The 27,234-nt window shown below is 40.4% G+C and overlaps 1 protein-coding gene across 1 annotated transcript in view; it reads left to right on the top strand.

Annotated features, from left to right (window-relative positions):
* The first annotated feature begins 234 nt into the window (after nt 1-234).
* LOC134677801 (neurofibromin) overlaps nt 235-27,234 on the top strand; it is a 116,353-nt gene continuing 89,353 nt past the window's right edge. Inside the window, exons 1-15 of the mRNA XM_063536229.1 lie at nt 235-428; nt 4,620-4,763; nt 6,182-6,368; nt 6,846-6,967; nt 9,127-9,226; nt 9,643-9,743; nt 11,481-11,630; nt 12,395-12,494; nt 13,253-13,395; nt 13,616-13,809; nt 14,136-14,244; nt 15,833-15,991; nt 23,592-23,785; nt 25,750-25,933; nt 26,843-27,029. Of these exons, the coding sequence (XP_063392299.1) occupies nt 369-428; nt 4,620-4,763; nt 6,182-6,368; nt 6,846-6,967; nt 9,127-9,226; nt 9,643-9,743; nt 11,481-11,630; nt 12,395-12,494; nt 13,253-13,395; nt 13,616-13,809; nt 14,136-14,244; nt 15,833-15,991; nt 23,592-23,785; nt 25,750-25,933; nt 26,843-27,029 (2,134 nt within the window). The 5' untranslated portion in view covers nt 235-368. The remainder of the gene's footprint in view (nt 429-4,619; nt 4,764-6,181; nt 6,369-6,845; nt 6,968-9,126; nt 9,227-9,642; nt 9,744-11,480; nt 11,631-12,394; nt 12,495-13,252; nt 13,396-13,615; nt 13,810-14,135; nt 14,245-15,832; nt 15,992-23,591; nt 23,786-25,749; nt 25,934-26,842; nt 27,030-27,234) is intronic.

The raw sequence follows: 27,234 nt of genomic DNA on the forward strand, positions 1-27,234 counted from the left end.
TGACATTTTTTTAAATGAAATTCCATAGCTGGATTGGGACCCAACACCCATTTATATTTCAGGTGAATCAAATTAAAAAATGAATACTCGATTCCCATAGTCTTACATTGTGACAAACTTCCGAACGATGTTCTTTTTCTGGGTATTTCTGCGATATTTTTGGAACTCTACATGGGTACCCCAATTTCCGCGATTTTTTTATATATTGCTATCTTGTTTTATCTCACAAAAATTCTATCTTCTATCCTGTTGTCACAACCCCAGGCCAAATTCAATACAAATCGTAATTCCTAGTCAAGTATGGAATCCTTTGAAATCCGCGTTGTTTATGAATTATTTACATAAAAATATACATTTATTTACACATAATGGGAACACAAAAACCTGGAGAATGGGCGAATTCGCTAATAGCCAGATTCGAAGAGCAAGTAAGTAGAATCTTAATTGTTCTTAAGATATTAATGAGACCCACCCTTTCGGTATATTTTGCGTACATTTGTGTTAAACTATAATTTCTCGTTGAAGATTGCTGGCGTCGGCTTCGAATCAATGTCCTTTTGCCTTCGGAAGACTTAACGGCTTATAAATATACGTAGTATGAACATATTTGTTTTTTCATAATACGCATTAGTTAAAATGTCGTCTAAATAGCAGGGGATCTAAGGTCCCCCACCTTGCATTTTGGAGACAAAGCAAACCGCTTGGAACAGGTGTTCCTGGGGGTGATCTGAGCTGATTAAGCCCGGTTGCCAAGAGGTTCCCCCCAGCAGGTGGGCAGGGGAGGGGGGGAAAAAGTGCCTCCGGCGCGCCTCACTCTAAGCTTTATATCTGCATACATCTCGCTACTATATCAAGTTTGGTGTCTTTTTCGTGTAATTCGAGGATGAAGAATTCATTTCTGTGACTAAATTTTCACTCACCCATACAAAAAATTCGAGAAATTCAACATTCAAAAAATTTCATCTCATTTTTTTTTTTCGAAAATCCTCTACAAAATTTAAACTATGAGGATGTGCCCTAGAAAAAAAATACCTGTGAATAGCCCAGTTATCCTACTATACAGAATAGTAAACATGTCAAACATTTTTTTCATAACTTTCTTTAAAAAAAATGTTTTGTGTCGCGCGGCGTACCTGCATTGTAAGAGCGGTATGCAGCGTTTAGGATATTTAAGTATGTTTAGATGATTTCTGATAAGCTGTTATTCTTCTGGTTGTAGATTACATCAATAAATTACTTCTGGACGTGATATATATACAAATATAAATTAAATATATAAATAGAGATGTTGGGAAAACTTTCGCCAATAGAGTTAAGATTATAAATGTGATAAAATTAACATAGGAGATGTTTGGCAAAAAATGCTGGTTAAAATAAGATATATATTGTTCGCAATTGCCACTACATGCCCATTGGTCCGCGCATTTTAGTTTTTTTTAACGCAGATGCACCTCCCTCTCCGAATAAGCTCTAAACAAGCAGCAACCGCCGCAGGTAGGTTTGTCCCAATAACCATTTTGTTCGGACCAGCTCCAGTCAGCAGGGCATGGTAGGTGTTGCTGAGAGGCTATAATCTGTCCCCCAACATAGTCTCCTTAGTAAACTGCACGGAGAATATATTTATGTAGGTAGCGCATCTTCCATTGGAGGCAAATTCTCTAACTGGAGATTTCTTTTTTTAAAAAGTACTTTTCGACACTCATTTATTTACACACCTAATCTGAACACAGTAACAAAATGCATAGTATTAAAATAATGTCTAGGGACCAATTCACACCTCGTAATTCAAATCTGTTCAGATTTAATATTGCAAGACTCTTACTTGTCATACGAGACAATAACAAATTTTACCAAAATTGGCTGCTCAATATTGCATCCTTGTTTACCTATTGCCTGCTTGTCCTTGTTGTTGTTTAAATCCCTCCGGAACATTACAAGGACCACTAAAACCAGGCTTGTCAGAATCCTCATATTTCCCATTTTTCTCTATGCTGCTGAGACATGGACACTAAGGGCATCCGAAAAACAGAAAATGAATGCACTAGAGATGTGGTGCTGGAGACGAATGCTGGGCATATCATGGACTGAGTTCTGGACCAATGCATCAATTCTTGAGGAACTTGGCATTAAAGAGCGGTTGCTTTCTACGGGCAAAACTCAGTACTCAACTTCTTTAGATACGTGTCTCGGCGAGACGGAACATCCACAGAACGTCTAGTTGTGCAAGGAAGAGTGAGAGGTGACAGGGCTAGAGGAAGATCTCTAATGAGCTGGACCATGCAGATGGCCACAGTAAACGAATGCTCACGGAAAGCAGCTCTACGGGAGGAATGGCAACGTGTCATTAAATGAGTCGCTCAAAAGTTTATATAATGGCCACGACCACTCTATCATCGAGTGTAACAAAGAAACAATCCCTCCGTTACAGCAGCATATGCGCTCCAAGCTTGAAATAAGCTTTTTTCCCCTTTCCACACAAAAAAGAAACAGTGTTGCAACCTGAAAAGGCGTGGAAGAATGGCAAGACTACTATCCTTTCTGGTCCTGTAAAATATACATCGCAGTACGAGGCAGCTCATCTAGGCAATAGGTCAAACTTTCTTTAAATATATGATTTTATTTGAAACGCATAGATATATTATTTCTTTTACAGGACCAGAAAGGTCAGAAATCTTGGCAGTCTTCCATGCCTTTTCAGGTTGCGACACTGTTTCTTTTTGTGTGGAAAGGGAAAAAAGCGTATTTCAAGCTTGAAGCCCATATCCTGCCATTCCTGCCGTAACGGAGGGGTTTAAATACGGCAAACGAGGCAATATTGAGCAGGCATTGCCAATAATGTTATTGTCTTGTATGACAAGTAAGAGTCTTACAATAGTAAGTATGGACAGATTTGAATTACGAGGTGTGAATTGGCCCCTAGACGTTATTTAAAAAATGCATAGTATTTTGTTACTGATTTTAGATCAGGTACAACTACGAGTGTAAAAGAGTGCCGAAAAGTACTTTTTACAAAAAGAAATCTCCGATAGAGAATCTGCCTCCAATGGAAGATGCGCTACCTACGTAGACATATTCTCCGTGCAGTTTACCAAGGAGGCTATCAAAATAAATCAAATATCATTTATTATCAGGCAACTAAGGCCTATAGATACATACCTTATAAACTAACATACATTCAATAGTAAAATCTTATAACTTAAAAAATATTTCGGCGAAACGGCGGTTTTCAGTTTTGTCGCATGTTTCGGTGAATGATTTGGTCTATGTTTGGGGACAGATTATAGCCCCTCAGCAACAGCTAACATGCCCTGCTGACTGGGGCTGGTCCAAACAAAATGGTTATTTGGAGCCCATATGTACAAACCTACCTACGGCGGTTGCTGCTTATTTAGAGCTTATTCGTTGCCGCTACAAAAAAAAATGCGCACTGCGTTAAAAAAAAACTAAAATGCACAGACCAATGTGCTTGTAGTGGCAATTGCGAACAATATATATCTTATTTTAACCAGCATTTTTTGTCAAGAAACATCTCCTATGTTAATTTTATCACATTTATAATTACTTAACTCTATTAGCGAAAGTTTTCCCAACATCTCTATTTATATATTTCATTTATATTTGTATATAGGTATATCACGACCAGAAGTAATTTATTATTGTAATCTACAACCAGAAGAATAACAGCTTAATCAGAAATCATCTAAACATACTTAAATATCCTAAACGCTGCATACCGCTCTTACAATGCAGGTACGCCGCGCGACACTAAACATTTTTTTTTAAGAAAGTAATGAAAAAAATGTTTGACATGTTTACTATTCTGTATAGTAGGATAACTGGGCTATTCACAGGTATTTTTTTTCTAGGGCACATCCTCATAGTTTAAATTTTGTAGAAGATTTTCGAAAAAAAATGAGATGAAATTTTTTGAATGTTTAATTTCTCGAATTTTTTGTATGGGTGAGTGAAAATTTAGTCACAGAAATGAATTCTTCATCCTCGAATTACACGAAAAAGTTACCAAACTTGATATAGTAGCGAGATGTATGCAAATATAAAGCTTAGAGTGAGGCGCGCCGTAGGCACTTTTTCCCCCCCTCCCCTGCCCACCTGCTGGGGGGAACCTCTTGGCAACCGGGCTTAATCAGCTCAGATCACCCCCAGGAACACCTGTTCCAAGCGGTTTGCTTTGTCTCCAAAATGCAAGGTCCCCTTAGAAAACGGGACCTTAGATCTCCAGCTAAAATTCGTCTTTACTGAAAGACAGCTTTCCTTAGCTATTGATGTCATAAAAAAAAACTTAGCTATTTATGCTTAGGATCAGTATTTTACACTCATATGGCGCAAGGTCCTACCTATAATACTTCTTCAGTTCAATGATTTTTTTTTGCTTTTGCATGGTTTCAGTGAATGAGTTGCGAATTTGACAGTTTTTGTTAGGTGGGTCGGAGCCCAGTCAACTTTGGGAACCACTGGCCTAGTATATTTTGCACCTATTTCTATTTCTAGAAAAAAAAAACTAACCATCTGATTATGGCTAGAACAGCCGATTGCAGGTTTAAGTCGAGAAAAAAAATCTAAGTATTTCTACATCTTAATCTTTTGCCTATTATTCCCAGCTGCCATACAAAACCGGCGCACAGAACCTCCACTCGCGAATAAATGAGGAGCAATGCAAAGCCTGCCTCGTCCAGATCAGCAGGCATCGCTTCTCACTCGTCATCGCCGGCCTCACCAAGATCCTGCAGCGAGTCAACGAGCTGGTACGTTCTCGCTACGCTCGCATTTCATAATTTCATGTAATCCCTAGCAACACCATACCCCGCAATTGAACCAGCAAATCTGCGGCATTTATACGTCAGGGTTATCACTACATTCACTACTACGCACAAATTAAAGTTTCACACAAAAATTGGGTTATTCGCGGACGATCTAAGAACGCAAAATGACTCGTGTAACATTTTCCCTATATCCCTCTTAGTTTACATCTTTGTTTTGAAACACACCATTATTTTTATTTTTCAAGCAATAATATTTTCATATGAATATTTGTAAGAATTACGGAAAAAAAGAAGATTTCGGTCACGAAAAAGTCACGACAGATCACGTTGGGGGAGGGGGTTGTAAGGAGACCTCACGTGTATTTTTCTACAGTAAACGAAACTAGGAAATAAATACCTACCACATGAGTAGATAGCTGCGGGTTCCAGCAGACGTTTTACGTGACATTAAAGCTCTACAAAGGGCCTCTACGTGTTGGATCTATATCCCCACAAGACTCGGATTTATAGGCCCGTGTAATTCAAAAAACCGGGCAAGTGCGAGTCGGACTCGCGCATGAAGGGTTCCGTACCATAATGCAAAAAAAAAAAAAAAAAAAAGCAAAAAAAAACGGTCACCCATCCAAGTACTGACCACTCCCGACGTTGCTTAACTTTGGTCAAAAATCACGTTTGTTGTATGGGAGCCCCATTTAAATCTTTATTTTATTCTGTTTTTAGTATTTGTTGTTATAGCGGCAACAGAAATACATCATCTGTGAAAATTTCAACTGTCTAGCTATCACGGTTCGTGAGATACAGCCTGGTGACAGACAGATAGACAGACGGACAGACGGACGGACAGCGAAGTCTCAGTAATAGGGTCCCGTTTTACCCTTTGGGTACGGAACCCTAAAAAGAAGCGAAGCCTGCCGAAGCCTTGCCTCGTACAACACAACACTTAATTGAATTGCCTACTTGTACAATTTCCGTTACAATAGCGTATTTTCTTACTAGTCGAAATCAGTTACTTTTTTAAGAACTGTCAAAACGATTTGCTAATAAGGAATTTATATGAAACATTACATCGTGACGTCACGGTCAACTCACCTACTTTTTATATTTCTATCCGATTTATTAAATAGAAATTGTGTTTAAAAAAAACTGCTATCTATGTTTTTCTAATAATGATCTGGTGCTTTATTTTGTGCACGGTGTGAAATAATTAATTTTAAGTAGAGGAAAGTACCCAATTAGCTTAGCACCCCTGCATACATTTTTAGGGTTCAATACACAAACACAACTGGCTTAAGGAGCCATTTGAGGGTAGATTTTGTTTACTCTTTTTTAAATACCTAAAGATACAGACTACCTATAGTGAAACTAACCGTGAATCATTCAAACCTGTTATCTGTCAACAGTACCAACCAACGATATCGTCGGGTGTGAACCGACCGCACACGGAGCAGGAGAAGAGCTACAGCGACAGTCTGGTCATAGTTCTGGACACGCTGGAGATATGCCTCAGTTCGCAGCCTAAAGACACCACCAAGTTTGATGAGGCGATGAACGTGAAGATACTACTGAGGGAAGTCTGTCAGTTTATTGGTAAGTACCTGAAAAAGGTACTTAAAAACCGGCCAAGTGCGAGTCGGACTCGCGTTTCCAGGGTACCGCACATAAGTCCGACTCACGCTTGACTGGACATTTCTAATAGGTTTTCCTGTTATCTATAGGTAAAGAACTATATTGTGTATTTTTTTTTTAATTTTAGACCCAGTAGTTTCGGAGATAAAGGGGGGGAGGGGGAATGGTAATTTTTTGGCTATTTTCTTAAATAACTTCGAAGCTATGTATTTTATAATTAAAAAAAAAATACGTCCATCTTTGGGTCACTAATTTACATATGTGTACCAAATTTAAACTTAATTGGTCCAGTAGTTTCCGAGAAAATAGGCTGTTGCGGCCAAGCGGCACACTGAGCTTAGAGATATACTCTAACTCAGAACAGAGGGGCTAGATAGATAGATAGATAGATTAAAACGATGTAATCATAAATTATATTAATTAATTTTGATTGTCCAGACATGCGCAACGAGAACACAACAAGCAACACATTGCTCCGGCAGCTGGCCAGTAAAGTGCTCTTCGCACTCAGTCTCAACTTCTTCAACGCGGTCTTCAACCGGATCAGTGCTCGGTTACAGGTAAACTTCCTAATGGAACGCATGACTTACTGTTTGTCCAGACATGCGGAACACAACAAGCAACACATTGCTCCGGCAGCTGGCCAGTAAAGTGCTCTTCGCACTCAGTCTCAACTTCTTCAACGCGGTCTTCAACTGGAACAGGTAAACTTCCTAATGGAACGGATGACTTACTGTTGGTACAGACATGCGGAACACATCAAGCAACACATTGCTCCGGCAGCTGGCCAGTAAAGTTCTCTTCGCACTCAGTCTCAACTTCTTCAACGTGGTCTTCAACTGGATCAGTGCTCGGTTACAGGTAAACTTCCTAATGGAATGGATGACTTACTGTTGGTCCAGACATGCGGAACGAGAACACATCAAGCAACACATTGCTCCGGCCAGTAAAGTGCTCTTCGCACTCAGTCTCAACTTCTTCAACGCGGTCTTCAACCGGATCAGTGCCCGGTTACAGGTACGTTCCCTAATATGTTAGCCTATACTGCAAAACGTAAGATAATGTTGCCACTGCAATAATTCGTTTGTAAAATTGTAAATTCGTTTTAATAAAAAATCACGCTAAAATAATCTATTTATTAGTAATTTTACTCCTACGATTAAAAAAAGTACTTTATTTACTTATTTTTACATAAATACAAGACGCGCTAGTAAAAAAGTGGCAACATTTCTTAGTTTTTTAGGGTTCCGTAGCCAAAGGGTAAAACGGGACCCTATTACTAAGACTTCGCTGTACGTCCGTCCGTCCTTCCGTCCGTCCGTCCGTCCGTCCTTCCATCCGTCCGTCCGTCTGTCTGTCACCGGGCTGTATCTCACGAACCGTGATAGCTAGACAGTTGAAATTTTCAGAGATGATGTGTTTCTGTTGCCGCTATAACAACAAATACTAAAAACAGAATAAAATAAAGATTTAAGTGGGGCTCCCATACAGCAAACTTGATTTTTGACCAAAGTTAAGCAACGTCGGGCGTGGTCAGTACTTGGATGGGTGACCGTTTTCTTTTTGCATTTTTTTCCGTTTTTTTTTTTGCTTTATAGTACGGAACCCTTCGTGCGCGAGTCCGACTCGCACTTGCCCGGTTTTTTGGTCTTGAATTACGTTTTGCAGTTTAGTGAATTAATAAACTTGTGAACCAAACTAAATTATATAGGTAACTCACAAATCCCCATATCTCAGTCATTAAGAGCCAATCAACGTGCACACTAGCGCCACTGCTAAATGATCGTGTTTATTTAAATTTAACGGTAGGTATTTAAAAAAAGCGGCCAAGTGCGAGTCGGACTCGTCCATGAAGGGTTCCGTAGCAGCAACAAACATAATAAAATTGCAGTTTACGATTTATGACGTATTAAAAAAAACTACTTCCTAGATCTCGTTCAAACTAATTTTCGGTGGAAGTTTGCATGGTAATTGTACATCATATATATTTTTTAGTTTTATCATTCTCTTATTTTAGAAGTTACAGGGGGGGGGGGGGGGGACACATTTTACCACTTTGGAAGTGTCTCTCGCGCAAACTATTCGGTTTAGAAAAAAATTATATTAGAAACCTCAATATCATTTTTGAAGACCTATCCATAGATATCCCACACGTATGGGTTTGATGAAAAAAAAATTTTTGAGTTTCAGTTCTAAGTATGGGGAGCCCCCAAAAATTTTTATTTCTATTTTTGTGTGAAAACCTTAATGCGGTTCACATAATACATCTATTTACCAAGTTTCAACAGTATAGTTCTTATAGTTTCGGAAAAAAGTGGCTGTGACATACGGACGGACAGACAGACAGACATGACGAATCCATAAGGGTTCCGTTTTTTACCATTTGGCTACGGAACCCTAAAAAGGGGGGGCGCTACAGTTCTGTATTTTGTATTTAATTACCTTTTGAATACATCAAACTAAGTTTTTATGTTGCTGGATTCGTCGATCTATGAACTCAAAACAAAAACGGCCGTTTTAACATTATCGATTCATATCGATTCATCTATAAATAGAATTCATTTTAGTATAAGGTGGCCAGTTATTGAAACCTTTTTACGAACACAACACATTTTTGAGTGGCCAGTTACCAGTTACTAAAAGTGGCTAATTACTGACGAATTACCTTATAATGATTGAAATTATTCTATTATTTTACATACTCGTATATTTATTACAGGAATTGGCATCAAGCTCAGAAGAAAACCCCGATTATACAGATATAGAGTTAATACAACACATCAATGTGGACATACTACGGCTTATACGGCTGCTCACAGGTAGGCCAATGTCGACTCTATTACAATTGCAGTAAGGTTCATGATCACACCATTTAGAAATCTATAGAGCTGGTATAACATTTTATTATATGTGGATATTATATCAAAAATAAATAGAGATCTCACAAAGCAAAAGAATGCGCAAAATACTGTAGCCATGAGTTTGACAGCTGAAATAGATGGCGCGGTTTGTTATAATTGAATTGTCAAACGATATTGTTTAACATCATAATTACTGTATATTGTACAGGTTTAATTAAAACAACAATTTTCCTGCTAATATTAATATTTTATACTACTTTACATGTTTTATTATTCCATTCTCGGTAGTTTATATATACGAGTATAATTAATATAATGTATAATTTGCTGTATTTACTAAGCAATTGGAAATTATTTCATGGTTTTTTTTTCAGAATCAATACAAAAGTTTAAGTTATTAAGAAAATCAGCGCATATAGTTTTGGTATCGTCTCTAGAGAAAGCAATATGGAACTGGATGGATACATACCCCCAAGTAAGTACCTACATATAAATAAATATAAAAGTACATACATACATACATCACTGGCTCAGTGACCCAAAGAGGATCTTGGCCTCTGACACAAGAGAGCGCCATTCTGCCCTATTCAGCGCCACTTCACGCCAGTTGGGTATTCCGAGGGCGGACAGGTCTTTTTGGGCTTCGTCACTCCAGCGGTATCTGGGACGCCCAGACGGACGTTTTCCGCCCGGGTGCCCCAAATACGCTCTTCTCACAGCACGATCCTCCCCCATCCTCTCCAGGTGACCAAGCCAGCGGAGTCGTGTTGCAGAGAGGAGGATGGAAATATAAAAGTACGGTAATAATAGCCAAAATTGATAAAATTTTTACAATGAGTAAACTTTACAGCCATCTGGAACCACCTGATTACTTGCCAAAGCCTAACACTACGAGTAATATAAGGTATAATGATGATATACCACCAAATAATTAAATATAACTTGTTAGTGTTAAGATTGTTATTTATTTATTTTATTTTTATTTTAGACTTAATAAAAAATATATTTACTAATAATTGACTTAAATCGATAATTAAAATTAATATTTTTTTAATTAAATAGATAATAATAAATAAATGGATTATAATTTGAATTAAAAGTAGTATGTAAGTTAAAATAATTTGACCTAAAATAGTAATAATGATATTCTGTAAATGTTTTAATGTATGAAATAATAATGTGTGCTGTAACCTCGGAGTAATTAACAATGGAGCCGCCATTAACAGGCGTTCCCCTCTGTCGAAAATAGGCGGCCAATGGTCAACCTCATGTCAACCATATGTATGGACTGACGTTTATCTGACATGACGTACCTATACATTTGATGTGCCCCTCCCCCGCAAAAAACGGCAGACTATTTTGTACCGAAAATTTTAGACATGGCGTCTCCGTTGGTTATATCCTCCAAGGCTGTAACAGATATACTCGTAATGTGTTGACATGTAAAATACTTATATTTTACCAATAAAAGTTTGATTGATTGATTGATTTATCAGTGGAAACTAAATCTTTGTAGCTTTTAAATATCGGTAGCTATAACAAGAAAACACGTTAACAAGACATATTCTCGTTTCCCATTAACCTTTTGAACGCCAAGAACGCCTAAAGTCGTCGTCACTAGTCGTGCCCACAGCACCAAGGACAACTATACTAGTTTTGAAGACACCAGTGGTGACTTTGCAAACTTTGACAGCGACTGCTTCCAAAACTAGTAGTGTTGCCACAAAAAAAAGAAAAAAAATGGGTTGCCAGATAAATCGAGTCGTTTCTCCTAGTATTAGAAGTGAAAATAAGATAACGGTTTAGAAGAAATTAAAATTTTATCTAAACAGGCATTGTTGGAACGTGTTGGTAAAGTTGCAGCAGTTGACGGCATATAGTGTTATGGCAGACGCTGTCAAAGTAACCTTCACACTTTCAAATAAGGTTTACATTAGCTCGCTTGCGCCCGGGACCTTGGCGTGTCAGTGACGTTTTTATTGATGACATAAAGCGAGCAAAAGTTGAAAGGACAAGTGCGAGTCGGACTCGCCCACCGAGGGTTCCGTACTTTTTAGTATTTGTTGCTCTAGCAACAGAAATACATCACCTGTGAAAATTTCAACTGTTACTGTGTGTTATAGCTAGCTATCACGGTTCATGAGATACAGTCTGGTGACAGACAGACGTGCAGTGGAGTAGAACGGAACCCTAAAAATGTGTTCTTTTTCAGGAATTCGCTGAAGTCCAATGCCGGCCTAACGAGGATCTCAGCAAATGCTGCGATACTCTTTTCGACTATTTACAAGATTGCTTCTCCGACAACAAGAAATCTAGAGTGGCGATGTGGCCACTGCAAATTATGCTACTAGTTTTGAACCCTGTGAGTATTAGAAGAAAGTATAAAATTGCTTGTATAATATTAGGTATTCGTTTTTGGGACTATCGTGCAGATTGTACGTATTTTAAATTTCAATTCTATGTGTTTAGAAATAGAGTTTAATATCGAATGTTGCGACATTTATTTCTACACTTTACAACATTGCTTCTCCGACAAAATCAAGAAATCTAGTGTCTAAGTGGCCGTTGCCGATCATGTTACTTGTTGTCAACCTTGTGAGTATAACAGCAAGGTTCAAAATCGTAAGTTATATATTTAGGCAGTCGTTTTCTAGAGCTTCGTCCAGTTTGTCCGTACTTCGACTTACAATTCTATGTGTATAAAAATAAGGTTTAAAATCAAATGTTTAGGCACGATTTTCGACATATTACAAGATTGTTTTTTGACAGAAACGTAGTCGAAAGAAATATCGTATAATATAGTTAATATTTGCATATGGGGCTGTCCATAAATTACGTCATCGCTTTTTGACGATTTTGACCCCCCCTCCCCTAAAATCATGCTTCGAATGACCCCGTTTCCTCCTACGTCACGCTACCATCATCCGATATCCAGACCCCCACCACATTAAAAAAATTTTTTTTTTATTATGAATGGGCTTACTCATGGCCACAGACTAGCCGAGGCGTAGACGTGGCCTACGATGGAGCGAGCTCGCCCAGAAGAAATGACGTAATGAGATAATTTGAAATGACGTAATTTATGAATGGCCCCTAAGTTTACTAAAGTAAAATATGATATTGCAGAAAGTTTTAGAAGAAATAGTGAATGCAGACAGCGGCGCTCCGTGCAGCCCGCGACATACGAAGAAGAAACACTTTATTGACTCCGTGAAGAGAGGGCTAAGTAAGTATTTTATACGTACTATATTTACGATTGTCACATTTTAAGAAGAGGTTAATATTACTGCAATGTTCTGCCGCCAGAGTGCAGCACTACCGACTCAGTAAATTCATAGACTAACTTATACATACTGTGCCTTAAACTGTTTTTTGACAAGTTTTCACAGACAATAGAATTCATATTAGTGACATTGATGCATCAAGGCGGTTTGTTACAAGGGCCTACCGGTAAACGCGAAAATCGAGATTTAGTTATCTGCCTCTTTATCGCTCGAATACGCAAGAGCGATAGAGACATTAGATAACGAAATTTCGATTTACTTGTTTCGCGGTAGGCCATGTGATTGACGTGCGTGTGGTGTGTCAATATGGTTTGTTTACTGTATGTGTCACAAAGGTGCCATCTACGCAGAGCTTTGCCTAATATTCCCTATTAAACGAATGATAAATAAATGAAATAACACACTCAAGTGACAAGCTAAACTTCAGGAATTCTTATCCTACTTTTTTTTTTGCAATATACATATGGTTAGTGGTAACGGTCACGTTATTTCTCCTTTAAGGATTGAAGATTGAAACAAATCGTCATTCTGAATTAAAAATAACATCATATATTACTTTTCAAATAAAAGTGTTGTGTACAACTTTTTATATCTACTTATTTATTTATAAACAAATAGGTTAGTAATAGAGAAGTTATCTTAATTTTTAAATTGTGTCATTTAATTTAAAATTCCTATGACGTGATTTTTTGATTCCCAGGCCCACAGAACAACTCTAAACAGATGACAGAAGCGGCGGTCGTGACATGTGTCAAACTCTGTAAAGCGTCGACGTATCTGAACATCGCTGACAGTGGGAACGTCACTTTCGTGCTTGTCAAATCTGTTATTAATGATCTCAAGGTACGTTTTTATTATTTTAGCATTGACTCTGCAGTTCTTCACCCGAATTTCGTTAATAAACTGAAAAAAAAACTTAAAACAATTTACGTCAATACATGAAAAGTATCCTGGTCACGGCACCAAAGTGGAAAGCTATACCTTTAGTTTTTCTTTTTGGCACATCCAATTTACCACTTTTAATAAATTTTTAGGCTTAAAATTTAATATAGTTTTGTTTCAGTCTCTCCTCTTCAACCCCTCAAAATCCTACGTGCGAGGCAACCTGATCTCTGGCTACTCAGAGCTGGATCTGATGACGGATTGCTTCGTGTCTCTATTTCGGATCATGCCGCACACGAATGATGCTATTAAAGTGTGCCTCAACCTTAACACGCATATTTCGTATCATTATGTTATAGTCAACTCATTACTCAGGTAAAATCAGGTTTTTGCTCATTGCATACAATTTTAAGAAGTTACAGTCCGACATAAAATATTAGAAATTAAATAAAATGGAGGAAATTAATTTGCATACTAAATTGTTGGCAGTTTACGTCAAAAATGTGATAGTAACGTAGGATGAGGTGCCCTCAATAATTGTCTACAATTTCTTATCTTACTATAAAACTTTTTTTTGTTAAGTGTCACGGCGCTTCTGGTACTTTAATCATTCATTGTTTCAAAATGACTCTGTCATCCTTATGTTACATTTGGAGAAAAATAGTTAATTAACCGTTGATTTCACACCATTTTTGTTATAGGATTATAAAACAACCACGGTTACCGTGGTGGCCTCAAATAGAGCTTCTTTACCCCCGTGCGGCCGAACTTAGAGCCATGTTCACAGATACTCTGAACAAAGCTACACAGGTATGTTAACTGGTTAACCCTTAACGGCCTAGCCTAGTCGGTAGAGACCCTGCCTAAGAAAAGGAGGTCCCGGGTTCGAATCCTGGTAAGGGCTTTTGTGTGTTCATCACAACTTAACGGCCTCCTAGCCTAGTCGGTAGTGACCCTGCCTAAGAAAAGGAGGTCCCGGGTTCGAATCCTGGTAAGGGCTTTTGTGTGTTCATCACAACTTAACGGCCTCCTAGCCTAGTCAGTAGAGACCTTGCCTACGAAAAGGAGGTCCCGGGTTCGAATCCTGGTAAGGGCTTTTGTGTGTTCATCACAACTTAACGGCCTCCTAGCCTAGTCGGTAGTGACCCTGCCTAAGAAAAGGAGGTCCCGGGTTCGAATCCTGGTAAGGGCTTTTGTGTGTTCATCACAACTTAACGGCCTCCTAGCCTAGTCGGTAGAGACCTTGCCTACGAAAAGGAGGTCCCGGGTTCGAATCCTGGTCCTGGGCTTTTGTGTGTTCATCACAACTTAACGGCCTCCTAGCCTAGTCGGTAGTGACCCTGCCTAAGAAAAGGAGGTCCCGGGTTCGAATCCTGGTCCTGGTCTTTTGTGTGTTCATCACAACTTAACGGTCTCCTAGCCTAGTCGGTAGTGACCCTGCCTACGAAAAGGAGGTCCCGGGTTCGAATCCTGGTAAGGGCTTTTTGTGTGTTCATCACAAATATTTGTTCCTGAGTTATGGCTGTTTCCTATGTATGTGTGTATATTATATATATATATATATATATATATCGTCGTCTAGTACCCACAATACAAGCCTTATTGAGCTTACTGTGGGACTAGGTAGGTCGATTTGTCTAAAATTTATGTCCTATAATAATTATTTATTTATTTAACCCTTTTCCATGTCGCACCAATCTACGTTTTCCCATAAAACCCTTGACTGATCTGACAATAAAAAAATACCGGGCAAGTGCGAGTCGGACTCGCGCACGAAGGGTTCCGTACCATAATGCAAAAAACGGCAAAAAAACGGTCACCCATCCAAGTACTGACCCCGCCCGACGTTGCTTAACTTTGGTCAAAAATCACGTTTGTTGTATGGGAGCCCCATTTAAATCTTTATTTTATTCTGCTTTTAGTATTTGTTGTTATAGCGGCAACAGAAATACATCATCTGTGAAAATTTCAACTGTCTAGCTATCACGGTTCGTGAGATACAGCCTGGTGACAGACGGACGGACGGACGGACGGACAGCGAAGTCTTAGTAATAGGGTCCCGTTTTACCCTTTGGGTACGGAACCCTAAAAATCCAGTCATTTGATTCATGAATCCGTCTGTATTTTATTTAACATTACATTTTTTTAGTTGACGTACTGTTTTGTGTGTGTAAATACTTATATAGTTAAAAAAGAGAGGTCCAAATTTCAGTGGCATTTTTCATTTGTACAGTCAACGGTAAAAATATGGGTGTACAAATCATTTCAAAAATATGTCCCATAGCTCTTATGTCAGTGAATTAAGAACTATGGGACATATTTTTGAGTAAGTTGTCTACACCCATATTTTTACCGTTGACTGTATCAAGGAAATTTTAACACAAACAATTCTCAACAGGGTTACATAGTCCACACGCCGCTTCGTATGATCTCACGCTCCCTCAAATCTAAGGAAGTGCAAGCCAAGTTTAACAAGTCAGAAGAGATGCCGGCTTACAGGAACTTGCTGCTTTGCATGGTCAAGCTTATACACGCTGATCCCATGCTGATGTTGAGCGTAAGTATATCATCATCATCTCAGCCATAAGACGCCCACTGCTGAACATAGGCCTCCCCCTTGGACCTCCATTCGTACCGGTTGGAAGCGACCCGCATACAGCGTCTTCCGGCGGCCTTAACAAGGTCGTCCGTCCATCTTGTGGGCGGACGTCCTACGCTGCGCTTGCTAGTGCGTGCGAGCGTAAGTATATGTGACGTTATCTATGAAAAGGGACTGTCGATGGCGCTCCCTCAAATCTAAAGAAGTTCAAGCCAAGTTTAACAAATCAGAAGAGATGCCAGCTTACAGGAACTTACTGCTTTGCATGGTGAAGCTTATATACACGCTGATCCTATGCTGATGTTGAGCGTAAGTATATATCTCTTCTTCCTCAGCGAGTATGCGCCCACTGCTGAACATAGGCCTCCCCCTTGGACCTCCATTCGTACCGGTTGGAAGCGACCCGCATCCAGCGTCTTCCGGCGGCCTTAACAAGGTCGTCCGTCCATCTTGTGGGTGGACGTCCTACGCTGCGCTTGCTAGTGCGTGCGAGCGTAAGTATATGTGACGTTATCTATGAAAAGGGACTGTCGATGGCGCTCCCTCAAATCTAAAGAAGTGCAAGCCAAGTTTAACAAGTCAGAAGAGATGCCAGCTTACAGGAACTTGCTGCTGTGCATGGTGAAGCTTATACACGCTGATCCTATGCTGATGTTGAGCGTAAGTATATCATCATCATCATCATCTCAGCCATAAGACGGCCCACTGCTGAGCACAGGTCTCCTCTCATGCGCGAGAGGGCTTGGGCTATAGTCCCCACGCTAGCCCAATGCGGATTGGGGACTTCACATACACCTTTGAATTTCTTCGCAGATGTATGCAGGTTTCCTCACGATGTTTTTCCTTCACCGAAAAGCTAGTGGTAAATATCAAATGATATTTCGTACATAAGTTCCGAAAAACTCATTGGTACGAGCCAGGATTTGAACCCGCGACCTCCGGATTGAAAGTCAGACGTCGTATCTACTCGGCCACCACTGCTTATGTAAGGATATATATATATATGTGACGTTATCTATGAAAAGGAACTTTGTCGATGCCGCTCCCTCAAATCTAAAGAAGTGCAAGCCAAGTTCAAGTTTAACAAGTCTCAGGAGATGCCAGCTTACAGGAACTTGCTGCTTTGCATGGTCAAGCTTATACACGCTGATCCGATGCTGATGTTGAGCGTAAGTATATCATCATCATCTCAGCCATAAGACGTCCACTGCTGAACATAGGCCTCCCCCTTGGACCTCCATTCGTACCGGTTGGAAGCGACCCGCATCCAGCGTCTTCCGGCGGCCTTAACAAGGTCGTCCGTCCATCTCGTGGGTGGACGTCCTACGCTGCGCTTGCTAGTGCGTGCGAGCGTAAGTATATGTGACGTTATCTATGAAAAGGGACTGTCGATGGCGCTCCCTCAAATCTAAAGAAGTGCAAGCCAAGTTTAACAAGTCAGAAGAGATGCCAGCTTACAGGAACTTGCTGCTTTGCATGGTCAAGCTTATACACGCTGATCCGATGCTGATGTTGAGCGTAAGTATATCATCATCATCTCAGCCATAAGACGTCCACTGCTGAACATAGGCCTCCCCCTTGGACCTCCATTCGTACCGGTTGGAAGCGACCCGCATCCAGCGTCTTCCGGCGGCCTTAACAAGGTCGTCCGTCCATCTTGTGGGTGGACGTCCTACGCTGCGCTTGCTAGTGCGTGCGAGCGTAAGTATATGTGACGTTATCTATGAAAAGGGACTGTCGATGGCGCTCCCTCAAATCTAAAGAAGTGCAAGCCAAGTTTAATAAGTCAGAGATGCCGGCTTACAGGAACTTGCTGCTTTGCATGGTCAAGCTTATAGGAGGAGCGGCTGCTCCTCGTTCTGTTAGTCTCCATGTCTTCAATCTGAGTGAAGAAACTACTTCTGCGGACTTGGTTGACCACATCAAGTCCACCATGGACATATTGGACATCCAGGTCGACAGGTGTGAACAGCTGACGGTGACGAGAGGACATTATTCATCGTTCAAGATTGATGTACCAGCAAATAAAGTAGGAGTGGTCCGTAATCGTAAGCACTGGCCAGAAGGTGTGTCCATTAGAATCTTCAACATTGTGAAGCCAAAAAACTTCAAAGTGAGCAGCGGCGATCGGCTGCCAAACTAGCGAATTCTTCGGTTTTCAAAGTAATACACCAAAATGTAAGATCCATTTGTGGCAAAACCGCTTTGTTGAATATTTTACTGGACACTGAAAAACCAGACGTACTGGCATGTAGCGAAATTTGGTGCAAAAGCAACGAAATTGACAAAGTAAGGTTATGTAACTACGAGTTCGCAAATGCATACTGCCGCGGGCGCATAGCACATGGCGGTGTGGCGCTGTACATACGGAACGATGTTCGGTATAAACAGCGCGCCGACCTACAAAGCGTTGCGGTCCAGTATCATTTCGAGTTAACATCGATTGAAATTATTAATTTAAAATTGATTATTATTGCGATGTATCGGACTGGTAAGGGAAATTTTGACATATTTATAAATAAATTGGAATTATTATTGAGTAAGGTAACTTTAGAAAAAAAAAGGTTCATATTGGTTGGCGATCTGAATGTTGATTTCCTTTCCGAAAAAAATGAAAAAATGAAACTGAATGATATACTGGCCAGTTATGGATGCGCGAATATAGTTGGGTTTCCGACCCGTGTGTGCGCGGAGAGTTCCACCTCCATCGACTGCGGCATAGTAAACAACACCTGTGACGTCACCGCTTCGCCGATAGATACACCCATAAGTGACCATAACGCACAGCTATTTACGCTAACAGTGGGACATCCGTACCGCGAGGAAACAAATAACTTTCTAGAACGTAGGCTAATTAATGATGAATCGATTTATTTATTTTACTGTGACATTGAGAATTATGATTGGAATTTTATATTTAAAAATAACATTGACATTAGCAATAAGTTTAGCAAATTAATACGTGTATTGACATATTATATTGATATTCATTTCCCCGTGAAACGGATACAATTAAAAAATAAACCGAATCTTCCATGGATGACTGACGATATCTTGAATTATATTAAAAATTTAAATGACCTTTCTCACTTTCGGCAACAATATCCAGATGACATTAGTATATCCACAAGTATCCAGTACTACTCAGACATGATTAAACGTAAAGTTTTAGAAGCCAAGCAAGCCCACACAACCCAAAGAATAAAAGACAGTCGTAATCCTTCAAAGGAAATTTGGAATATAATTAAGGAAGAAACTTCTCAATCACAGGACAGGAAAGACATTACTTTAAAAAGTAATTCAATTCTTGTTCATAAATTAGATGTTCCTGACCATCTTAACAGTCATTTTTTGAGTGTCGCGTCCAACTACAACATAGGCGTCAATGAACAACTCGCGATGCATTGTCTAAACGATCACCTACAGATCGCTGATGTTCATGCCTATGGGTTTCCCTCTGTCACACGTGCTGACCTTGATCGCACCCTCAAAACAATGTTAAAAAGTCGTAACACACTTGACATATACGACATATCACTCAACATCCTGCTGTCGATTTGGCCATTACTTTCGGATACCCTAGTTGTCCTCATCAACGAGATGATCAAGGAAGGCGTTTACCCCGACATACTCAAGAGCACGCGAGTGTGCCCTGTCTACAAAAACAAGGGTGATAAAACATCCGTTGATAACTATAGACCGATCTCAATAGTACCCAACATATCCAAAATCATCGAGTCCATCCTATCCCAACAACTAATGAAACATTTCGAGAACGACTTACTGACTGACAGACAATTTGCTTACCGAAAAAACATGTCTACTACTACTGCAGCGTATAACATGATTGATAGCATCACTACCGCTATCGATGACAGGCACAAAGTAGCTGGCATTTTTTGTGACCTGTCCAAAGCATTCGATGTCATAAGTCACGACCTACTTATTAAAAAGCTTTCGTGTTATGGGTTGCAAGGTAATCTCCTGAAATCTTTTTTAGAAAACCGAACACAGACAGTAGAAGTGATGGCGGGAGGGAAAAGAATGCGATCAGGGACTGGCAACGTGACGGTGGGAATCCCACAAGGTTCCGCTCTGGGAAATACCCTATTTCTCGCATTCATAAATGACCTGCCATCTGCTATAAAAAATGGCCAAATCATTTTGTTTGCCGATGACACAACTGTGATTGTCAGCGCTCCAACCTATGAGCAACTTAATTACAAGGTCACGAATGTATGCGACCAGCTTAACAGATGGTTTTCGGCAAACGGATTGATTCTTAACGTCAACAAATCGAATGTCATGCTATTCTCGGGTAGGTGCGTCCCTAACGCGAATATTCAGTGTCCTATCCCGACAACCGATACGTGTAGGTTTTTAGGATTTACATTGGATCCAACCTTGAGCTGGAAGCAACATATAAACATGCTGTGTGGTAGCCTGGGTGGTGCGATTTTTGCACTGCGCAAGGTGAAACCATTGGTTTCAAGTGATGCGCTAAGGCAGGCATACTATGCATACTTCCACTCGCTTATGGCATATGGCGTGATCTTGTGGGGTAACTCGACCGACGCGGACAGGGTGTTAATCATGCAAAAAAGGGCGCTGAGGACTATACTCGGGCTAAAACAGAGGCAGTCCTGTAAAGTACTGTTTGCGGAACATCAGATTATGACCCACTACTCGCAGTATATCTTTGAGGTCATTATGTTCACGCGTATACACCTGTCTCAATTTAAGCGAGTGGAAGTTGTGGGCAAATGCCTCCGGAGCACGGGAAAACTTCGGACTGTTCCGCGTCGCACAGCATTGCATGCTAGAAACCCACGTGTAATAGGTCCAACTTTTTACGAGCACCTACCAAATGACATAAAAAAGGAGACAAGTGACATGACGTTCAGACGCAAACTAAAAACCTTTTTACTTAAGAAATCCCTATACTCAGTAAAGGAATATCTCTCGAATTAAATTGACCAATTATGTAATGTAAATTGTTATTTTGTTTTCGTTTTGTTTTTTTTATTTTTAAGATACTTATTTCAATTAATTTTTATTTTTCATTTGACATGTCTCTAATTTCTATTTATTCTTTGGATTTAATTTGACTTTGTGTAAAAACTTAAATTATTCATTGATAGGTACTCTGTAGTACTCTGTTAAAATTGTTTATTTTATTTTTTATTATTATCTTTGACATTGTGTGATTTTATGATTTGCTATTAGAAATATTTTGACATGAATAATATTTTGTGATATATTTACGAGTATATACCATTGTATATAACTACTGTTTAATTGTAATTTAATTATTTATTTTGTATCCGACGATCGCTATACGATAAGTAATTGCTTATGTATTATGTTACATTAAGTAACTATGAAAATTGTATTGAGAGATCAATAAACTAAACTAAACTAAACTATACACGCTGATCCCATGCTGATGTTGAGCGTAAGTATATATCTCTTCTTCCTCAGCGAGTATGCGCCCACTGTTGGGCATAAGCCTCTCCAAAACTCCTCCAAGCAGCCCGATTTGCTGCTTCTCTCCTCCAGAGTGGGCCTGCTATCTTTATAATGTCATCCTCCCATCTTGTTGGAGGTCTGTGATCTGGTCTTTTTGAACGAGGCCTCCACGCTAGGACACACTTGCTCCATCTCATATCATCTCTGCGACATATGTGCCCGGCCCACAAGGTAGAAGTATATACAGTGTGGAAAGATAAGTCGGGCCCTGGAGGGAAACTACCTTAAATCCTTAAGCTGGCTCATTTTACTTAAAGGAGACATTCTTTTATTTTTAAAAAGAAAAAAAACTGCATTCAAAGATTTTCTAAAACTCGCTTGCCTCGCCCGGGACTCGAACCGAATAAAAATTACAAAAAATAAAATCTCGCAATTTTATTCTACTAGTCGATACAGTTCATGTTAATGATAACATTTCTCCAAGAAACATTAAGTCTTACACTCGTCTGTCGTACAAAATATCCATAAAATCTAATATTTAGTACTCAAGATTTTTTTAGACAAGCCAAATTGAAGAAAAAAGGAACAAAACTTTTAATGTAGTTTTGTTTCTTTTTAAAAATAAAGGAATGTCTCCTTTAAGTAAAATGAGCTAGCTTAAGGATTTAAGGTAGTTTCCCTCCAGGGCCCGACTTATCTTTCCACACTGTATATGTGACGTTATCTATGAAAAGGGACGTAGTCGATGCCGCTCCCTCAAATCTAAAGAAGTGCAAGCCAAGTTTAACAAGTCAGCTGCTTTGCATGGTGAAGCTTACGAGTATACACGCTGATCCGATGCTGATGTTGAGTGTAAGTATATGAAAAACATCGGAATTAATTGTCGTTAATAATATTAAATAAATTACTAGCGACTTTTCACATAGGAGACGTTAAAAGCTTTAACCTCATTTTCATTCTCCCATGGGTTGAATTGTCTAGTATCCATTTTTTGTGGAGCTCTAAAACATCTGAGGTTTAGGCTGTGCGTTGTCTGTCAGTAAACTATATTTAATGATATTAAATATGTGTACAAAGTACGAGAGTTTAATATGTCAGTAACCTGTTTGAATAAGCGACTATAGGTTGTCTGGAAGAGATCGCTTTTTAGCGATAAGACCGCCTGTTGTTTACCTCTGCCTGTATTTCTGTTTTCTTTTGTATTGTCTTCTTTTATTGAGGTGTGCAATAAAGAGTATTTGTATTTGTATACATGCTACTTATAGTAGTAGTAGTAAAACTCTTTATTGTACAAAGAGACATATTAAAAATAACATACAATTAGTAACAAGTACAAAGGCGAACTTATCCCTAAAAAACCGAATAAACTATGACTGCTTGTAAAATATGATGCCCATGGTAGTTCATAATGTAGCAGGATAGCGAACTTTGACATAAGCCAAGATAACGATAGGTTCAAATGACTTAGATAAGTATCGGAGCAGTTTTATTTCATATCACGTACCATAACATTTTGTACACCCAGCTGCATAAGTGCATGGTCACTTAATCAATGAATTCCAGTTATAATGTGTCCATTCAATTTTGCAGTTCGCTGTACATTAAGAATGGGGAACTGTATTAATGAGAGTTATTGACTAAAATCCTTTACTCTTTATGAAACGTCAAAACGATTTATTTTATTACTACGAGTTTTGTGATAATCCACTCTACAGTGTGTGTCTGACCATGGGGCTTTAAATCCAGGGCTCGATTCTACTCGCTAAACTGAGCTACTTTTACTATGGCACCAACCCCGAAATATTTTTTTACTTTTTCATACATTTTGGCTGATCAGATGTCGAAGTTTTCTATGGATAAGCCAAAAAAATTTCCCCGATTTTAGGATTGGTCCCATAGTAAAACAAAGTAGCTCAGTTTGGCGAGGAAAATCAAGCCCTGGATTTAAAGCCCCATGGTCAGACACACCATGTATAACGTCACATTGAATGCATCTCATGTTTGATTTTCTGTATGTTTCCGTTAATTCGATTTCATGACCGCTGTAAATGATATACATAGTTCTTTAAATGCTTCTTAATTTTTACAGAACCCCGGCCGCTCAGGGATTGAGATCCAGTCCTCAACCACCGAGCTGATCAACGGGCTAGTATCACTAGTACACCAGACAGGCATGGGCGAGATATCACAAGAGGCGATGGACGCGTTACTAGCGCTGCATCGGCCTGATCGCGTCCATATGTGGAACCCGGAGGCGCCGCTTAACACCTTCTGGGATATCAGGTTAGTAGTGCCAACTATAGGTAGGGTGTCAACTACCGGTAGGGTGTCAACCACTTCATCAACGGTCTAGTGTCACTAGTGCACCAGACAGGCATGGGCGAGATATCACAAGAAGCGATGGACGCGTTACTAGCGCTGCATCGGCCTGATCGCGTCCATATGTGGAACCCTGAGGCGCCGCTTAACACCTTCTGGGATATCAGGTGAATATTGCCAGTAGAGTGCCAACTATAGGTAGGGTGTCAACTACCGGTAGGGTGTCAACCACTTCATCAACGGTCTAGTGTCACTAGTGCACCAGACAGGCATGGGCGAGATATCACAAGAAGCGATGGACGCGTTACTAGCGCTGCATCGGCCTGATCGCGTCCATATGTGGAACCCTGAGGCGCCGGTTAACACCTTCTGGGATATCAGGTGAATACTGCTAGTATATTGGTCGGACTAATCCCAATAAGGCCTAGTTTCCCCTCTGGGTTGGAAGGTCAGATGGCAGTCGCTTTCGTAAAAACTAGTGCCTACGTCGAATCATGGGATTAGTTGTCAAGCGGACCCCAGGCTCCCATGAGCCGTGGCGAAATGCCGGGATAACGCCAGGAAGACTGCTAGTATATTGGTAGAGTGTCAATTATAGGTAGGGTGCCAACTACCGGTAGGGTGCCAACCAGTGGTACTTTTAATAGAGTATATTTTTTTTTTTTAGTAATTAAAACTTAAATCTATCATTACAGGTTTTACCTAATGCGATAGATAAGCGACAAACCAATAATCAGAGTTATTGTCAATATAAATAAAACTTAACTTAATATTAACATAGTGGTAGTGGTAAATATGTCTAACCCCAACGCAACTTTATTGATAGTGCGAACAGCCCTCGTTAGGGGAGCTTCCTTGAGAAGTTTTGTCGGGCACGTACAGCGCCAGGGCGTGCAGGACCCCGGGGTTACATAACTCGCCTCTTAGCACCCTCACTACATATGAAGCAAGGGCAAGTTCCCGCCTCACCTCTAGCTTGTTATACCCTACCATTCCCAACACGAAGGGTGTGGGATACAGCAAGGGATATCCAGGATATACGCCGTATAGTTTTAAATAAAGAAGCCTAATATATTTATTTTGACTACGTTCCATCATGGTTTTGTATTTAGCTTCGTGTGGACTCCAGATTACCGCGTTCCATTCGAGGTGACTCCTTACGAGGGCCACATACACTGCTCGTATCGCTGCAATGTTCGTGAAGTCCTTTGCTTGACGCATCAAGAAACCGAGGTTACGAAATGCCTTTTTGCAAACACCAATAACGTGATCGATCACGAAATGACAAATCGGCAGCTAAGCGGACACCGAGATCGCGAGGAAGGTTGCCGACCACTATTACGGTTTTAACCATTGGTACGGTGCCAACGACAGGTATGGTGTCAACACTGTCAACTATTGGTAGGATGTCAACCGTCAACAACTAAACTCTAGTAGGGTGTCAACCACCTGCTCAAGGGTCTAGTATCACTAGTGCACCAGACAGGCATGGGCGAGATATCACAAGAAGCAACGCCAGGGAGATTTTGGGATTATATTGAGCAACTTTTATTGTGGGACCAACCAGGAAATCGCGAAAATAAAAAATTACCCTCCCATAGAAAATAGACCAGCCAAAATGTGTAAAACAGCCAAATTTTTTTCGCGATTTCGGGGTTGGTCCCATAGTAAACGTTGCTTCAGTATAATCCCAAAACCTCCTTGGCAACGGGAATGTAGTTATTTTTTAGCCAGTTATTCAGTTCAATAAAATTTAAGTCATATTCGATTGCAACATAGTTGTTCTGTTCAGTTTTTGAACAACGCAAAATCAGCTCTATTTCCTACACTAAAGGACACTACACTACACTAATTTCTATGGTAAATTTTGCATTATTCATTTGTATGGCTGGGCCTCAGTTCTAAAAATGACCCCCTTTCTTCCCCAGCTCCCAAATCCTCTACAACATCAGTCAGAAGCTGATCCAGCGTCAGATCGGCAACTACCGCGAGGTGCTCCGGTGGCTGCGCGACATCCTGACATGTCGGAACGAGTTCTTGGCCAAGCACAAGGAGTATGCCAACGTCGGCTCACAGATACCTATATGCAAGCAGGCTCACATCAAACTGGAGGTTAGTTTGATTTTGTAGTGTCGACTACTGGTAGGGTGCCAGCCACTGGCAGGGTGCTAAGCACTGGTAGGGTGCCGACCACAGGCAGGGTGCTAACCACTGTTAGGGTGTTAACTATTGACAGGATGCTGACCCCTGGAAGGGTGCCAACCACTGGTAGTATGACTACCATAGGTAGGGTGCCAAACACTGGTAGTATGACTACCATAGGTAGGGTGCCAAACACTGGCAGGGTGATAAGCACTTGTAGGGTGCCAGCCACTGGCAGGGTGCTATCCACTGATAGTACGACTGCCATTCGGAATGACCAAATCCTCTACAATATCAGTCAGAAACTGATCCAGCGTCAGATCGGCAACTACCGCGAGGTGCTCCGGTGGCTGCGCGACATCCTGACATGTCGGAACGAGTTCTTGGCCAAGCACAAGGAGTATGCCAACGTCGGCTCACAGATACCTATATGCAAGCAGGCTCACATCAAATTGGAGGTTAGTTTGATTTTGTAGTGTCGACTACTGTTAGGGTGCCAAGTACTGGCAGGGTGTTAAGCACCGGTAGGGTGCCAACCACTGGCAGGGTGCCAACCACTGCAAGTATGACTACCATTGGTATGATTGGTAGGGTGCCAAGCATTGGTATGATTGGTAGGGTGCCAAGCATTGGTATGATTGGTAGGGTCCCAACCACTGGTAGTATGTCTACCATTCGGAACGAGTTCTTGGCCAAGCACAAGGAATACGCCAATATTGCTTGGATGCTAGCCATTTAGGCAAATCTCATATAACAAAACTAGAGATAGGTAAAACCTACGCTGGTGCCTCCTAGGAAATCCTTTGACAGTTGCCAACCCCAACTTGGTTTTTTAAACACTCTTGTTCTTAAAGTTTCATTCACGTTTTTTCTCCTCAGGTGGTCTTCTTCATGTGTCTCTGGTCCATCGACACGGACGTGGTGCTAGTCGCGATGTCCTGCTTCGCGCTGCTCTGCCAGGAGGCGGATATCCGGTGCGGCGCCGACGAGATCACCACGCAGTGCCTTCTGCCCAACTACGCCGTGTTTCAAGAGGTGGCGCATACTTCCACCGTGCTTACTACCGGTAATACCAATAAACTATCCTTTCGGCCACTGTCGAAACCAAATTCTCGGTTGACAAAACAGAATTATTATTTTTTTCCGAAACCTGGTTACCTAAAAAAAGTATATTTATTACTTAAAGGAGACATTCCTTTATTTTTATACAGTTAATGTTAATGATAACATTTCTCCAAGAAACATTAGGTCTTACACTCGTCTGTCGTACA

Source organism: Cydia fagiglandana, chromosome 27 (assembly GCF_963556715.1).
Source record: "Cydia fagiglandana chromosome 27, ilCydFagi1.1, whole genome shotgun sequence".
NCBI classification, from domain to species: Eukaryota; Metazoa; Arthropoda; class Insecta; order Lepidoptera; family Tortricidae; genus Cydia; species Cydia fagiglandana.